This window comes from Protopterus annectens, chromosome 8.part0 (genome assembly GCF_019279795.1).
Source record: "Protopterus annectens isolate FY-2018-M chromosome 8.part0, PAN1.0, whole genome shotgun sequence".
In the NCBI taxonomy this organism is placed as follows: domain Eukaryota; kingdom Metazoa; phylum Chordata; order Ceratodontiformes; family Protopteridae; genus Protopterus; species Protopterus annectens.
The window spans coordinates 1771590053-1771604614 of record NC_056741.1 but is presented as its reverse complement, the minus strand read 5'-3'; the positions used below and the strand labels follow the sequence as shown (position 1 = coordinate 1771604614).

The 14562-nt window shown below is 36.6% G+C and overlaps 1 protein-coding gene across 1 annotated transcript in view; it reads right to left on the bottom strand.

Moving 5' to 3' along the window:
• Window positions 1–14562, bottom strand: part of LOC122808562 (cytochrome P450 2F2-like) — a 1017871-nt gene that overhangs the window by 187863 nt on the left and 815446 nt on the right. The window contains exon 8 of the mRNA XM_044079518.1: window positions 7194–7381. Within this exon, the coding sequence (XP_043935453.1) occupies window positions 7194–7381 (188 nt within the window). The remainder of the gene's footprint in view (window positions 1–7193; window positions 7382–14562) is intronic.

Here is a 14562-nt window from a genome sequence, read left to right as displayed (position 1 = left end):
AGACCGTCATGCAACTGTCCCATGACCCTACTGTTTGCCATCTCCCTTTAATAATCTAGTGGGTTTTCCAGCCATCTGGCCTAGTGAATATTATGAAGCACATACTATTGGACAGAGTACCTGTTGTCCTAAGTGGCTGTTAGATCTCTGCAAGCAGCCCAATAGCCCACTATATTCCCTTGCATACATGTGGCAAGTCCATATATGTGCTACCATATTCTAGTACCCCTTACAAGTGGTGTATAGGTGAATGACTTACCTTGTGAATTCAGCAGTTGAAGACCTGTAGTTTTGGGCTGACTCTGTCTGATGCACACAGTACACAGCCAATATATGGTTATGTACAGGTTGTGTGGGCTGGCATCATTTTTACTATATGTATGTGAGTCAGAGTAAAGTGTCAGTCCCTAGGGCCCTAGGTTGACAGTGCATGTGCTATGCATTGTCTCTTGGCCAAGGCCAGGGCATACTGGGCAAGCCTGCATCTGCCTTAGGGGGTTCCTTCTCTGAATCCCCCTGTGGGTGTGGTTGTGGGAATCTAGGCACTGGTGGAGGCTGTGTATCCCTTGCCTTTGTTGATCCTGCTGCAGCTGTTTCCACAGGATCATATTGTGTAGCACGGCACATACGGTGAACATCTATGCACATGTGGCTGGAGAGTACTGCAGGGCTCCACCACATATGTCAAGGCATTGGAACTATGACTTCAGTAGCCCAAACACATACTGCATGATGTTCATGCGTGTGCCTCATTATGGTGTTCTTTGGTGGGTGTGTGGGCATTTCTGATGGCTGTCATCATCCACGGTTCCAGTGCATAGCCAGCATCCCTCAGTAAATGGCCATGCAGGATGTCCCCCTAGCAAACATCTGGTACAGCTGTGATGCATGCCAGATATAGCAGTCATGATAACTGCCAGGGCTGCCAGCACATGCATTCATGATAATGCCCTGAGCATTGCACACGACCTGGCAGTTGATGGAGTGATACACCTTGTGGTTGATGTAGATTCTCCCCTCCTAACCAGGTGGTTCCTTGATGTGTACATGAGTCCAATCTATGGCACCCAATACCTCAGGGGGTTGTGTGCTACACGGTAGAAGTGTTGCATACTTCTGGCCTTCTCCTCAGGGGTGTGGGGAAAATAAATGTGCTCACTGGCACATGGTAGCATGGCATCCAGGAACTGGTGAAGTACCCTGGATGCTGATGCCTGTGATACCCCCATCATGTCCCCAGTTGGTCTTTGGAAAGTACCTGTAGCTAGTACCCTAAGAGCTGCACATACCTTTGTTTGCACTGGGATGGGTTCCCTTCTTTTGGATCTGGGTCTGATTTAAGGGCAATAGAGCTCAGTGAGTTGTTGTAGTATGTCCCTGTCTACCCTGTAGCGCTCTGCATTCCCCAGCTCATGTAGCTCCTGTAAGGTTACCCTTGGCTTGAACACTCTTCTCCTTCTCAGTCTAGGCCTATTGTCAGCAGCAGCAGTACTGACCTCAGCATCTAGCACATACAGATGTAGCAGACCTGCAACAGCCCCCAGCATTCCTTCAGTTAAATATCCCAAGTCTGTACTTCACTGGTGCAGAGTATGGGGGTAAAATCAGATTGTAGGGTGTATGCACCCTTTATAGTGCTCTGCTGTAGGTGCAGCCTGTGTAATTGGCTAACTATGATGCATTCCACCTGCCAAGTACATCATTAAGGACTGTTAATACCCTAGTTTATGTGAAACATGGGTCATCATTGGCTTTCTCAGACAATTTTTTTTGAAAGCCTTCCTTGTTCAGCACTGTGGTGTGCCATGTAAACATGCACCACAAAGATAAACAGTGCTCAACAGTCACTGGACACACCCCCATGGAAGGTCACACTCAGCACAGTTGCACTCTGTGCAAGTAGGTGTCGCTGAGCTCCAATGAGCTTACAAGTCTGCAAACACCCCCCTCCCCTTGATTTCAGCTACCTCTTCTCTGGACACCATCATGGTTCTGTTCCTACACGGATGGGCTCTGTAGACACAGATGCCCATTGTGCTATTCAGTAACCCCCACCTCATTTGCATAGGGATCAAGGCACACAACCTGGAAACTACACAGTTCCAGGCACTGCCTCATTAACAACAGCACCATTCCAGCATTGTAGATACTCCATGTAGGGTCCTATCATACATTACTGTCACATACTAATACATTTCGTTGTTACACTCTTTTTAATTTTATTTTTCATAAAGGCATGTTTGCACACTGCGGCGAGCCATGCAAAGATATCCTAATTATTAAAAAAATTAAATTATTTTAAATTATTTTCTATATAGTTTTGGACACACAGTGGATAGTTTTGCACATATCTGTCCTGTTATGCTATTTCTGTCCATCTAACTGAACTTTTACAGCTCCTGTTGTCTATTTTAGATCCTGTACATGGAATTTTTCCATGTACACTATGGACATGAACATGGGGTTTACATGACTGCCTATTTGCTTGCTAGATCACTCTACCTCCCTCATTTGCATGCAATTCATCTGCTTATGAGGTGATTTACATGCCACAGATACTTCCGTGTTGGGGCATGAGTGCACACCACCCAGCTCTGTTTACTGGATCACAAACCTGCTTACTTTCATGTAAGCAGTGTTCCACCATGCCAACACAGAAAATAAGTCTGTGTAGGCTTTATTAAATTGTTCCCTGAGTCTTTTACAGACTCAGCATTGAGATTCCTGCACAGATGGTATAGAATGTTCTTGAAGGTGAGGAAGGAAGATGGCTAGTCTGATAAGTGCTATAGATGTGGGATGAGAGGCTAATTAATTGTATATGTGGCAGGGGAGAAAGGGAGTACAGATACTGAGAGACTACCCTGCACATATGCAGGATAGTATATGACAGGAGATGGGAAATAGATGTACTGTTTATACAGAGTTGAGGCAGCGGGTGTGAGATGGGGAAGAGTGGAAAGAAAAGACTCTCTACTGATAGACATGAGAAGGATAACACAAGAACTGAGGGAAACGAGAACCATAGAGAAAGATGGAGATGGCAAGCTAAGCAGCCAAGGCTGGGCTTATTTCTGGCAAAATAAATAAACTGCAAAGTATGGCAAAATGAGGGGAATTGAGAGGAGAGACTCAGAGGAAGAGCTGATTATGACAGACCAGGACAAGATAAATGTATTCATGAAGAATTAGTAAGGGAGGAAGGACAGTGAGTAAAATGTAAGTAGGATCTGAAGGTATTAGGGTAAGTGGGGATTATATTACGGAAGAAAAGATAAGTATTTAGACAAGCCAAGCTTTTTCATTGCCAGAGAGGTTACAATGTTGAATGGAAAATTACATACGAGACTTTGTAAACTGGCATTGTGTATGATGTGCAAATATATTTAGGATGACAATAATGCAATAAATAAATATAAATATGTATGTGTGTATGTATGTATATATATATATATATATATATATATATATATATATATATATATATATATATATATATATACATATATAAATACATAGTTTGGTAGACCAAATTTATACTTACCTGAAGTGCAGATTACCAAGATGACAGCACCGAACTTGCACTAAACTGAACCTTCACATTACCAATGTTTTTTACAGGGAAAAAAGACTCTTGGTCAGCATTTAACAAAATAACACAACTAAGCATGTCAAACCTACCCACACCCCCCCCCCCAATTAAATATACCAACTCCAAGATCACACTACAGTGGGAAAAAGGGCAAATTTCCCCATGTTGGCCAAGTGTCTCCATTCCCTGAAAAAGAAATCAGTAATGTTCAGGTTTGATTTATTGAGATTTTTGTTTGTTGTCCCCGGAATCTGAAATTTGGGTAAGTGTAAATTTGGACTACTGAAGGCAACCTATATATATATATATATATATATATATATACATATATATATATATATATATATATATATATATATATATATATATATATATATCTATATATATATATATATATATATATATATATATATATATATATATATGTATATATATATATATATATATATATATGTGTGTATATATATATATATATATATATATATATATATATATATATATATATATATATATATATATATATATATATCCTTCTAATCTTTGAAAACTCATTTCTCTGATTAGAAAGCAGCACACTTTCAGAAAAATGCACTTAACTGAAAGTGCACTTTTATGAAAAGTCAATCTAATCACGGTACGGTGGAAATAAAAATATTTCCTTTTCCCCTCAGTAGTGTGATCTCAGAGTTAGTATATATAAGTAGCGGGGGTGCAGTGGGGCTTGCCCCCCCCCTACAAAAATGTATTTTACTTTGCCGGACAGACCTCGGTAATTATATGTACTAACTGTGAGATTGCAGCACAGTGGGGAAAATAATATATTTCCTCATTCCTGCTGTATCAGTTAACTGATTTTTGCGAAAGTGCACTTCTGGTTACGTGCACTTTCATGAAAGTGGGTGTCTGCTTTCGAATCTTTGAAGAAATGAGCTTTCAAAGATTAGAAGTAGACCTATATATATATATATATTTATATATAGATATAGATAGATAGATATTAGACATTTAGAAATCTCATTTTAACACCTGTGGAAGCTTTCATATGCTGGGATATCTGCATTATTTATCAACCATGTATCAGTAGCAGAGAACAATGTAATACTACAAATGGGCTATACATCTATACATCTTACTGGATATATTGTAGACAGCATGGATCTAGTGAAAGGAAACAGGATTCTAGCTAATAGAAAGAAACAGACTGACTGTGTAGCAAGAAAACATTAAGTATTCTCAAAATTCTAAATCTCAGAATCCAAAACACACTTCCATGTTTCAGACAATTTGCTTTGCATCTAGAGTTTTGTTCCTTCATGCCACAAAATACAATAAGGTTTAAATTACATATATTAAGTACAAATAATAAAAAATACATAAATACCTGTGAGTATTATATGAAGTATTGGGGAAAACAGAAGGAGAAACAGTTATATTATAGCACATAAAAGAAGGTTATTGAGTTAGGAAAAACTGATATTGCAAGATGTGCTGGGAAATAAATCAACTAATACCACATTTTAAGTGCCAGTATATTAGGCAGTGCTGTCTGGTTCGGTTAGTAGCAGTGGTCACGGAGAGTGGTACTAATCTGTTCTGGACACTATCCAGTGTGTAGTGACTCCTGCTGCTTCTGATCTCATAATTGCAGTGATCACTAATAGGAAGAAATAGAAACATTGTTTCCACTGAAGGATACATCTGAGGTTGCAGTGCTAAGTTTCAGTCAGGTGTCAGACAGGTCTAGAATATCAGGTTTGCTTAGGTCTAACAAATCATCTTAAGAGTGATATTTTGTTTCTTGCTCATGCTCATTTGTGCTATCATTGCTCCCCAGAGGTGAGAAGGGTGTAGTCCAGGGATGAGATGAAAGAAGTTCTAAAAGGATGGCCCAGGAATCAGCTGAATGCTAGCAGTACAAGTAATTAATTGAAAGTTTATAATACTTTTGTCTTTTAGCCACAGGTATTGTCTGTAATAATTTTTTTGTTTGTTTAAATAGATGAGGGTTATGAATACAGTTTTCATTTTTATGCGCAAAAGTACAATGTCACCACAAGAGGGAGTGCTAGGTAACACAGAAGGAACTGACTGAAATAGCTCAGACACTCCTGCAGTGGTAAGACTACAAGTGCAAAGGCAGTACTAAGTTATGCACATAGCTGGGTAGCAAATTAGGATAGTGTCAAGTCAGTCACATGTTACTAGTACAGGAGAAAGGGAGGCATCATGTGTGTACTATGGGTGGGTTTGGACTGTGATTTGTTGAGAAAGAGATTATAGGCATAGAAAAACTTGGGATGAATGAGTGGAGGAAAGGGATGGTGGGATTAAAAAGAAGTCTAATTCAGCTGCAAATTACCATAACCATTAATACTAGCCGAAATTCACAAGATTGTAAGTTATAAATGCCTGTAGTAACTTGGTACAGCTTTCAGATTCCTGCAGATAGGAAATTTGCAACAGGCTAGATGTGTGGCCTGTCAGATACAAAAAAGAACTCTCTGTAGGTTATAAATCATATATTGGAGGGTAGTATCCTAAAATAGAAGTTTAATCACACTAATAATGAAAATTAGTTTAGTAGTTCATGCCTGTTAGGTTTTTACACCAATTAATCTGAAAACTCTTGCATTCTTGGTAGACTTCCACAAGGTACATAGTTATGTCATTTCAGGACTATCAAACCCCGTGGCAGGTAATAACTTTACTAAATGTTAACATCAGCAATGCTCTAATTGGGCTGTATGGTGTTGCATCCACAAGTTCCTTGCCTGACTGTCAGAGAAAGAGGAATAGATTTTAATATTTAAAAGTAACTTTAGAAATTATATATAAAAAGGAAGACAAAATACATTAATTATAAATGTGGTCAAACTGTGTACTGTAATAGCATGTTTGTAGGAACACATTAACAGTAAAATGCCATTGTCACTTATTTTACAGGAATGATAAATTATGAAGTACTCAATCATTTCTTTAGAGTCACTCAAAGAGGTATTAAAACTAAACATTAATTTCCAAAAGGCCCACAAAAGTAGGAAAATAGTCACTGATTTACAATAATAAAGGAAAATATCTTAATTGTGTCTGATACGGTACCACAGTTATGTATCTAAATTGTCTAGAAAAGAAAAATATTATAGCCAGTAACAGGCTAGATGTAAGAGAGCTGGCTCTTAGAAAAAACAAAACTGGACAAAATTTTTGAAGCCTAAGTATTATTGTATGGATCAGCAAACTCATTCAGACTTGTGCCATTGTCTGGTTCCATAATTTAAATTGCACACGAGTTGTATGAGTTGGATTATATATTGCAGACAATCTGACATGTATCGTGGATATGCTAATAGGAAAACCTTCAGTATAAATACTGAAGAAATGAGAAATAGGTGTAATCCCGTGAAAGATAGCAAAGGCAAAAAAAAAAAAAGACACAACAGATCCCATGGGTTCACTTGCATAAGTACTTTAATATAGTGTGACTATTTTTGCTTAATGCATTTTGATAACACTGTAGGAATAAGTCAAGCACTTGCTGATACATTTCTTATAATGTTTTGACAGACAAAATTTCATCAAGAAGAAAAGACGAACAACTAACCTTAGGGATTGTATATCCAAGAAACGTAACTTCCTGGGACACACTGTGTATTACCACTGAAATGACTTCCTTAAAACGTAACACTTCATGCTGCACAGCTTGGATATAAGGAAGCTTGGATCTGTCCTCATAGCAGAGCCCATCTGCTTTACTGTCCAGCATCAAGCAAAGCTCATTGTAGCACTTAGCTGCATAGAATAATAGTAATACAAATTAACAGAATATGCACTAGACTGACAAAATTTGCTAGGTGAAAGTAAAACTGATAATCTTTAAAGATCACAATTCTATAATGCAATACAGGAATATTTTAATTAACATGTATTCTAAAAAATGAAAGTAATTTTCCAAGCTGATTCAAGAGAAAATCATAATATGTATGTAACACAGTGCTAGCGTATTTAATTCAAATGTTAACACTATATTGTATTAGAACACAATGAAAAATATGCAACAGCATCTGAGATTTTCATAGTTTTGTAAAATATCATTTTTCTTTGTTACTGTGATTTGGCCCTCAGATTTAGCCTTGCTTCTAGATTTACAATGTACTTAAAGTCAAACCTATTTGTGGGCAAATACACTATCAAATACATAAACAAAGCCTATGCGAAGATTCACTACCACTAACTATGTATGGTCTAATATATAAAGATTTTCTAGTATGAAAAATAAGAAAGTGTTCCTCTTTGTGACCTTCTGTTATGAATGGTAAAGGCCAGTGCTATGATATTTAATGTTCAGAGATTAAAAGGGACAGGTATGCTATGCACAAGACATGCAGGAATCCAAAGTAATAAGGTACGAATGTGGACAGAGATGTAAATGAAATACGCTATCCTTAAAAGTATTCATGTGTAATTATTTATTATTGTTCTAGAGTTCTACGTTATACAGTGATATCTAATGCATATGCAAAAAAAAAGCATTGTTTGTTCACTTGTATTTCTTTTAGCTTTTCCCAGTTAGGGGTCATCACAGAGGATCACCAGTCTGCTTATGATTGGCAGTGGATTTTTACATGTTAAGTTGCCAGCCCAGAGCCCAACTTTCAGAAGAAGAACACACATGCACACTCATGTACCTACATGTCTTTTTTTAAAGTTCATTTAATTGCAGGGAGGACATGCAGACTCCACACAGAAGGCACTCCAGCCAAGAATCAAACCAGACAACCTTTTGCTGTGAGGTGACAATGCTAACCACTGCATTACCGCAGCTTGGCTGTTCACCTCTATATGCTCATTATAAATCAAGCAGCTCCCTATTGAAATATGAGGATTCCAAATGTCGAGTCAAGACATGCTGAAAAATATAGAAACATGCAGGAGAAGAGCAAATATCAAACATTGTCCTTCTCCATTAAACTTTTTTGTAGTGGACATAAGCCTTTCCATCCCCATGAACTTATATATTCTAACTCTGAGAGCACCATACAGTGAAGAAAAGGAATTATTCCAAGAAATGGCAGTCTAAGACTTGGAATATGTAAGTCTATATGTTTGGCCATTCAGTCTGCACATTTTGCGGCTCAGCAAAATGGGTCTGAAGTTTTCAAATGATTACCAAGCATTAACCAAAACAAAATAACTCTTGCTTCATGGTCAAAGCACAAAATGAACAAATAACCAAAATGGTTATGTTGACACAAAAACACGTCAGTGGTTGAATATATAAATTCATTTAATGAATAATAAATAAAAGATTAACAAGTTAAGTGTGTTCCCAATAAAACTCTGCAGAAATATTGAATGGCTGCAAATACACAAAATTAAGTTTCTGATTTAAATATTTTTTTTAGCTTCCTACCTTGTGATGCTTAGAAAAGTTCATAGAATGACAGAACAGCAATGTGGTTTATCAACAAGGAGGATATGTCAAATACCAAGACTTCAAATGAGAATTGTGTGATATCCATTCCAACTTATGTGGCAATAGGGCACTGTCAAAGGAAAAATCAACTTCAAAAATATCAGTACATGGCTGGTTCAGGTTAAGGCACTTTAATCTTGCAGCAAGGAGACAAAAACGTGCTAATACAGAGTTTGTCTAACTAAAATCAGGAAGTGAAGCCATTCTTATACATTTCTTACAAGACATTGCCTACTAAGCTGACGTAAGAAATCACAAGTTCTTTCAATATTATTTCATAGCAGCTGTTTGTCCATGATTTTCTGCTGGCACATCAGGTTTATGAAAAAACTTCCTAAGAAAAACAATTTGGCCTTGATGACCAGATACAACTTCTCACTATGCAATGTTACCATTCAAGGTACTAAGGCTAATTCGAGCACAAAGGAAGTACAGATTATACTTCAGTTCTTCAAGCAATCATTGTCTAACTGTATCTAGTTTTTCTGCAGCTGTGCATGTTCTCATAACACGAACAGAGCTGATTGTTCAAGTTCAGTAACATTATAGAAAACAGTATTGTTCTATTCATCAATTTCTTGACCTAGCAGATAATCACCTGCTTCTCAGTATATTTCCAAAAGGCATAAACATGAATTTTGCTGTGCTAGCAAATACTAGGTCAGAGAGCATCTTGGAGTTTTAGAAAGCATATTGTCATTTTAGAAAAGCATCTTTTAGTTTCATACAAAAACTAAGCTGCACATAAAATAGAATGAAATGTGTTAACCCTTTTAGCTTCTAATAAGCACTAAACACATACATTAATACATATTTTTCTGACAGGCACAGACAAGGAACTAAGGCAGTGAAAAACTACGGACCTTCAGGTAATGTTGATATTCACAGTATGGACCACTATCACATTTTTAATTACAGTCATATTGATATTAGCCAGTAGTATTTTAATTTATTTTAAAAAGGTTTTATATTTGTACCCACACCGAGTATTAATATTGCTGATATCTTGCTGGAATTAACATTTTTCCTTCATAAGCCAAATTTAATGATGTTTTGAGAAAGCCTGGGAAGCAGATATAAGGTTTAATTTTTGCTGAAGACTTCAGATAAAGATGTTTTAATTTGACTAAGGATGAAAGGATACTACTACATGAACTTATTTAAGATAAAACTGTTCGTATCCTAAAGCCATATTAAAGGGAGGGCTGATGAATCATTTTAAAGGACTATGATGATTGTTAGCCATATGGATGTGATGTTAAATGACAATGCACACTATAGTAGGGTTTGTAAAAATTAAATCAATGCCACATATGGTATGATTGATTTAATATTGCATGATTTATTTTTTACAAAAGTTTATTAACATAATGTTGCTTAATTTTAATTTAAATTTTTTGAAGGCTAAATCACCTGCTATTCCCTCTGTATTTTGAATACCTAAAGTACATAAGGATTATATTCACTGCCTGTTTAGGTTTATACTTTTGGCAAGAAGTATAAAAACAGAACCACTTGCCAAAATTGTAAAAGTGAAGGTCAGATATATTCATAAGATCTTAAAACATGTTCTTTAATACTCATGGCATTTCTTTGTCTAAAATGGGTATGACAATATGATAAAGTATTATTAGTCGCTACTGATATTAAAATGTATTTACAGTTATACCCACTGATATGGGAATGTGGTGGTTTATGGACACAATTTTTGATGGTTCTCATGTTAATAGTATTGACATTAGATGGATTGTGGAATTTATCTGTTTTAGATTACAATATTTTTATTTTGAGGGGAAATATTGACATCAAAAAACAGGGGTGGCTATAGAAGCAATTAGTACACAAATTTATGCTATCATTTAACACATTGGGAAACAAAGTTTATATTTAATTCATAATTTACTTTATTTGTATTAGAACTTTTTATAGTTTTTGGATGATATGTTTCCACAATGGGTTGGAGACAATATATTATCGAATGACTTTTTTGAATATTTAAAATCAACTACATTATTTTTAAGATTTACATATGCACATTCAGGAGATTCCATTAAATTTTTAGCCACCACTATTTACAAGAATTTGATTATTAAACATTTTTGCAGTAATATTTATTGTAAGTCTACTTTTTCAAATTCTTATATATTTTACTACTAATCATGCAAGGTGGCAGAAAAGGAACATTAATAAAGGGCAGAATATTGAACTGTCTAGATTAGTTAGTGATGATAATTTGTTTCTTAAAGAATTAGATTGAATAAAGAATAAGTTTCTGGATAGATATCCACTAGATATGGTCAGTAGTGTAGCTGAAGATATTACAAAGAGAATGATAGAATTTATACCTTTATCACAGTAAGATGTTGTCCTGTTTGATTATCAGCTAAAGCATCTTCTGTGTGGAGATGTGCATGAATGGGCGTACCTTCGTTGAAGGTTGTGCTTCAGAGACGGCAATTGGGTACGTAAAAATCTACTGCCAATCATTAGTGGACCGGAGTTCCACTGTGGCGACCCCTAACTGGGAAAAGCCGAAAGATACAACAACATTTCAGAAAGTCATCATATAAGGATTTTAATGGCTATACTCAGTATACATTTTACATATACCATGAAGGTACATGAGACTATTTTAAAACATTCCCACAATATTTTGTTTTATGATGTTAGTACTAATAATGGCAAAAATGTGGTAGTTATAAATACTCTAGATTTATCTATGAAAACCCTTTTGTAACAGTGGCAGGTTATGCTAAAATAATAGTGTGCCTGGAATTTTGTTACATTGCTATTGGTCTATCACGAGGCATTTTATATAGGAAAAACTGAAAGTCAGTTTAGTTCTAGAATTTATAAGCATCTGAAGCATATTAAATCCCAAAATGTAAACAATACATTACATAAACATTCTATTTTTATGCAAACATTTCTAAAGATTTGACATTTAGTTGGTTGAAGAGTTTATACCTTGAGTTGGGAGCTAGGAATACACATTGGAATACAGGGAAATGCGATAGCAACTTTTGCGTAACACCTCTTTGTCTCTAGGTATTAATGAATTTATTTCTTTACCTAGCATTTAAAAACTTAGGTTAGGGCAGCAACAATAAAGGTTTTAACATAAGCTTTTGGCAAAGTTTTTTTTTATTATTTATTATTTTAATTTTATTTGTGAATATTTTATTAAAATGGTCCATTTTAATTTAGTATTTTGCATAAGGTATGGCTTTAAGTCAAGTTCTTATTTAATGTGATATCATTATTGAACATGTGATTAGGATTTATGCAAATGACGATTTAATATTACTTAATAGTTCTGATGAAATTTTAAATGAAAGCATTTAACATGTTATTCTGTTTGTGATTCATTGGACATGCTTATATATTGCATCAGTGGTGTGTTTTTGTGTCAACATAACCAGCACTGAGTTTTTAGTTACTCACAGAAAGAATCTGTCTGCAAAACAAAACAGAAGAAGAAACCTTGCTGCACTGTCACTGCACACACACACACACACACACACGCACACACACACACACACACACACACACACACACACACACACACACACACACACACACACACACACACACACACACACACCACTTTTTTCATATTGCTCAGCTGAGAAATAAAACCCCAAATCCACCCTCCCAGAGGTAAATTATTCTGCTTAAAGTAAGACTGTTTAAAACACTGTTTGTTTTATTTATTTAAAATTACTCACAACACATCCTGATTGAAAAAAGTAAATGCATGAATATTCCCAAGTTCCTTTTAAAAAGATGACAAATGGCAGCAGTTGTAGAAAAGCTGATGGACTGGGTATGTTTTAATCCTTATATGGATGTATATATGCAGAGTACATGACAAACCATTCACCCAAAGCTGAATGTGGTTTCCTCCCACATTCTAAAGACATGCTTTTGGAGAGTTTCTCCCCGGGCCTCCACTGAAAACAGGATCTGTGGAACCTAGTCGGACTTTCCTGGTCAACAAATGTTAAATAAAATAAAATAAATAAATAAAGTGAATAAAAAGGACAAAAATGCTACAATGTATTATATCAGTCTCATGACCTTTAAAAAGTCACCAAAATCTGGAATCAAGATAAGTCGGGGTCATATGAACTGAATACAAGTCACGTGAGTGCTTAAAGTTTCTCGTATTAGTAGCCTGTCTGATTGATCATTGCAACTGATTTCCATAAAACAGTGCCTTGAATTTCAAGGAATCCTTTTTTTCAAATTTCTATTAAATGTATATATTTCTGCATTAAAATGATTTCATAGGATCACAGGATAATAGGAGGTTACTAGGCTAATGGTCCTGGGGCCTTTTCAAGCTTAGCCAAGAGTTTGTCCCCAAAAAGAAACCTTTGTCAGCACCTGTCACCCCTGTTAATAAGGGACACAGGTGGAACCCCTGGGACAAATTTGTGGTTTCCCATCCACTCATCAAGGTTGCGCTTGAAGAGGGTCAGCAAGGTGGTCTGTTTGATGTGTATGGGAAGTCTATTCCAGAGATGGGGCAGCATCTGGGAGACAAGCCTGTCTCTCCAGCAGGTTTTGTTGATGTTGCATATTAGATTTAGGCCTTTTGACCAGGTAATACATGAGTAGTTACACTTACAAATATGGAGCATCTCCAGTAGGGCAGGGTACGAGATTGCCTTGAGGGCAAGACACAGATCACCCCTGAGCAATCTGTATGATACTGAGAAGAGTGATAGTAATTTGAGCCTGTCAGCATAGAACAGGTGCTAGAGGCCAAGGATTTTCTCTTTGAGGTATTTCAGTGACCTTTCCAGTTGGTCCAGATGTTTGGAGAGGTACATCCCAAATGGGGTGTTATAGTCAACTATTGGTCTAATGAGGGATGAGTATAGAGAGGTAATAACCTCCTTTTATTCTGGGTGCAATCCCTTTACTCATGAGATGAACCAAGTAAAAGGCTTTTCTGACCACTGCCGCTACATGATTGTCAAATGTGAGGTTGTTATCAACCTGAGTGCCCTGGTCTCTCACCACATGTTGTGTGGTTAGGGGGTTGCCATTGATGTGGTAATTAATAGGGGTCGTGTTTTTGCTTGATGGTATAATGATACATTTCTTTGCATTTAGCTTGAGGCCATGACTTTGGCACCAGTCATTAGTTGCTGTGAGACCCTCATGCAGTATGTTAATATCATTTGGGGAGTCAATGACAGCACCCAACTTACAGTCATCTGCAGACTTGGTCCGCCACAGGGTTTTTGTCTTTGCCTGGACCTCTGAGAAGTAGATGCTAATCAGTAGGGGTCGCAGGACAGAGGAAACACCACTAGTGACAGGTCTTCTATCAGAAGTAGATGTGTCTATTTTGACTTTGAGGGTCCTGTCAGTATGCCAGTTGGCCACCCATGTGATGAGATGTGGATTTACGCCAAGTTGTGTTAGCTTTTCGATTATGCATGAGTTGGGGATTGTGTCAAAGGCCTTGGCCAAGTCAAGGCAA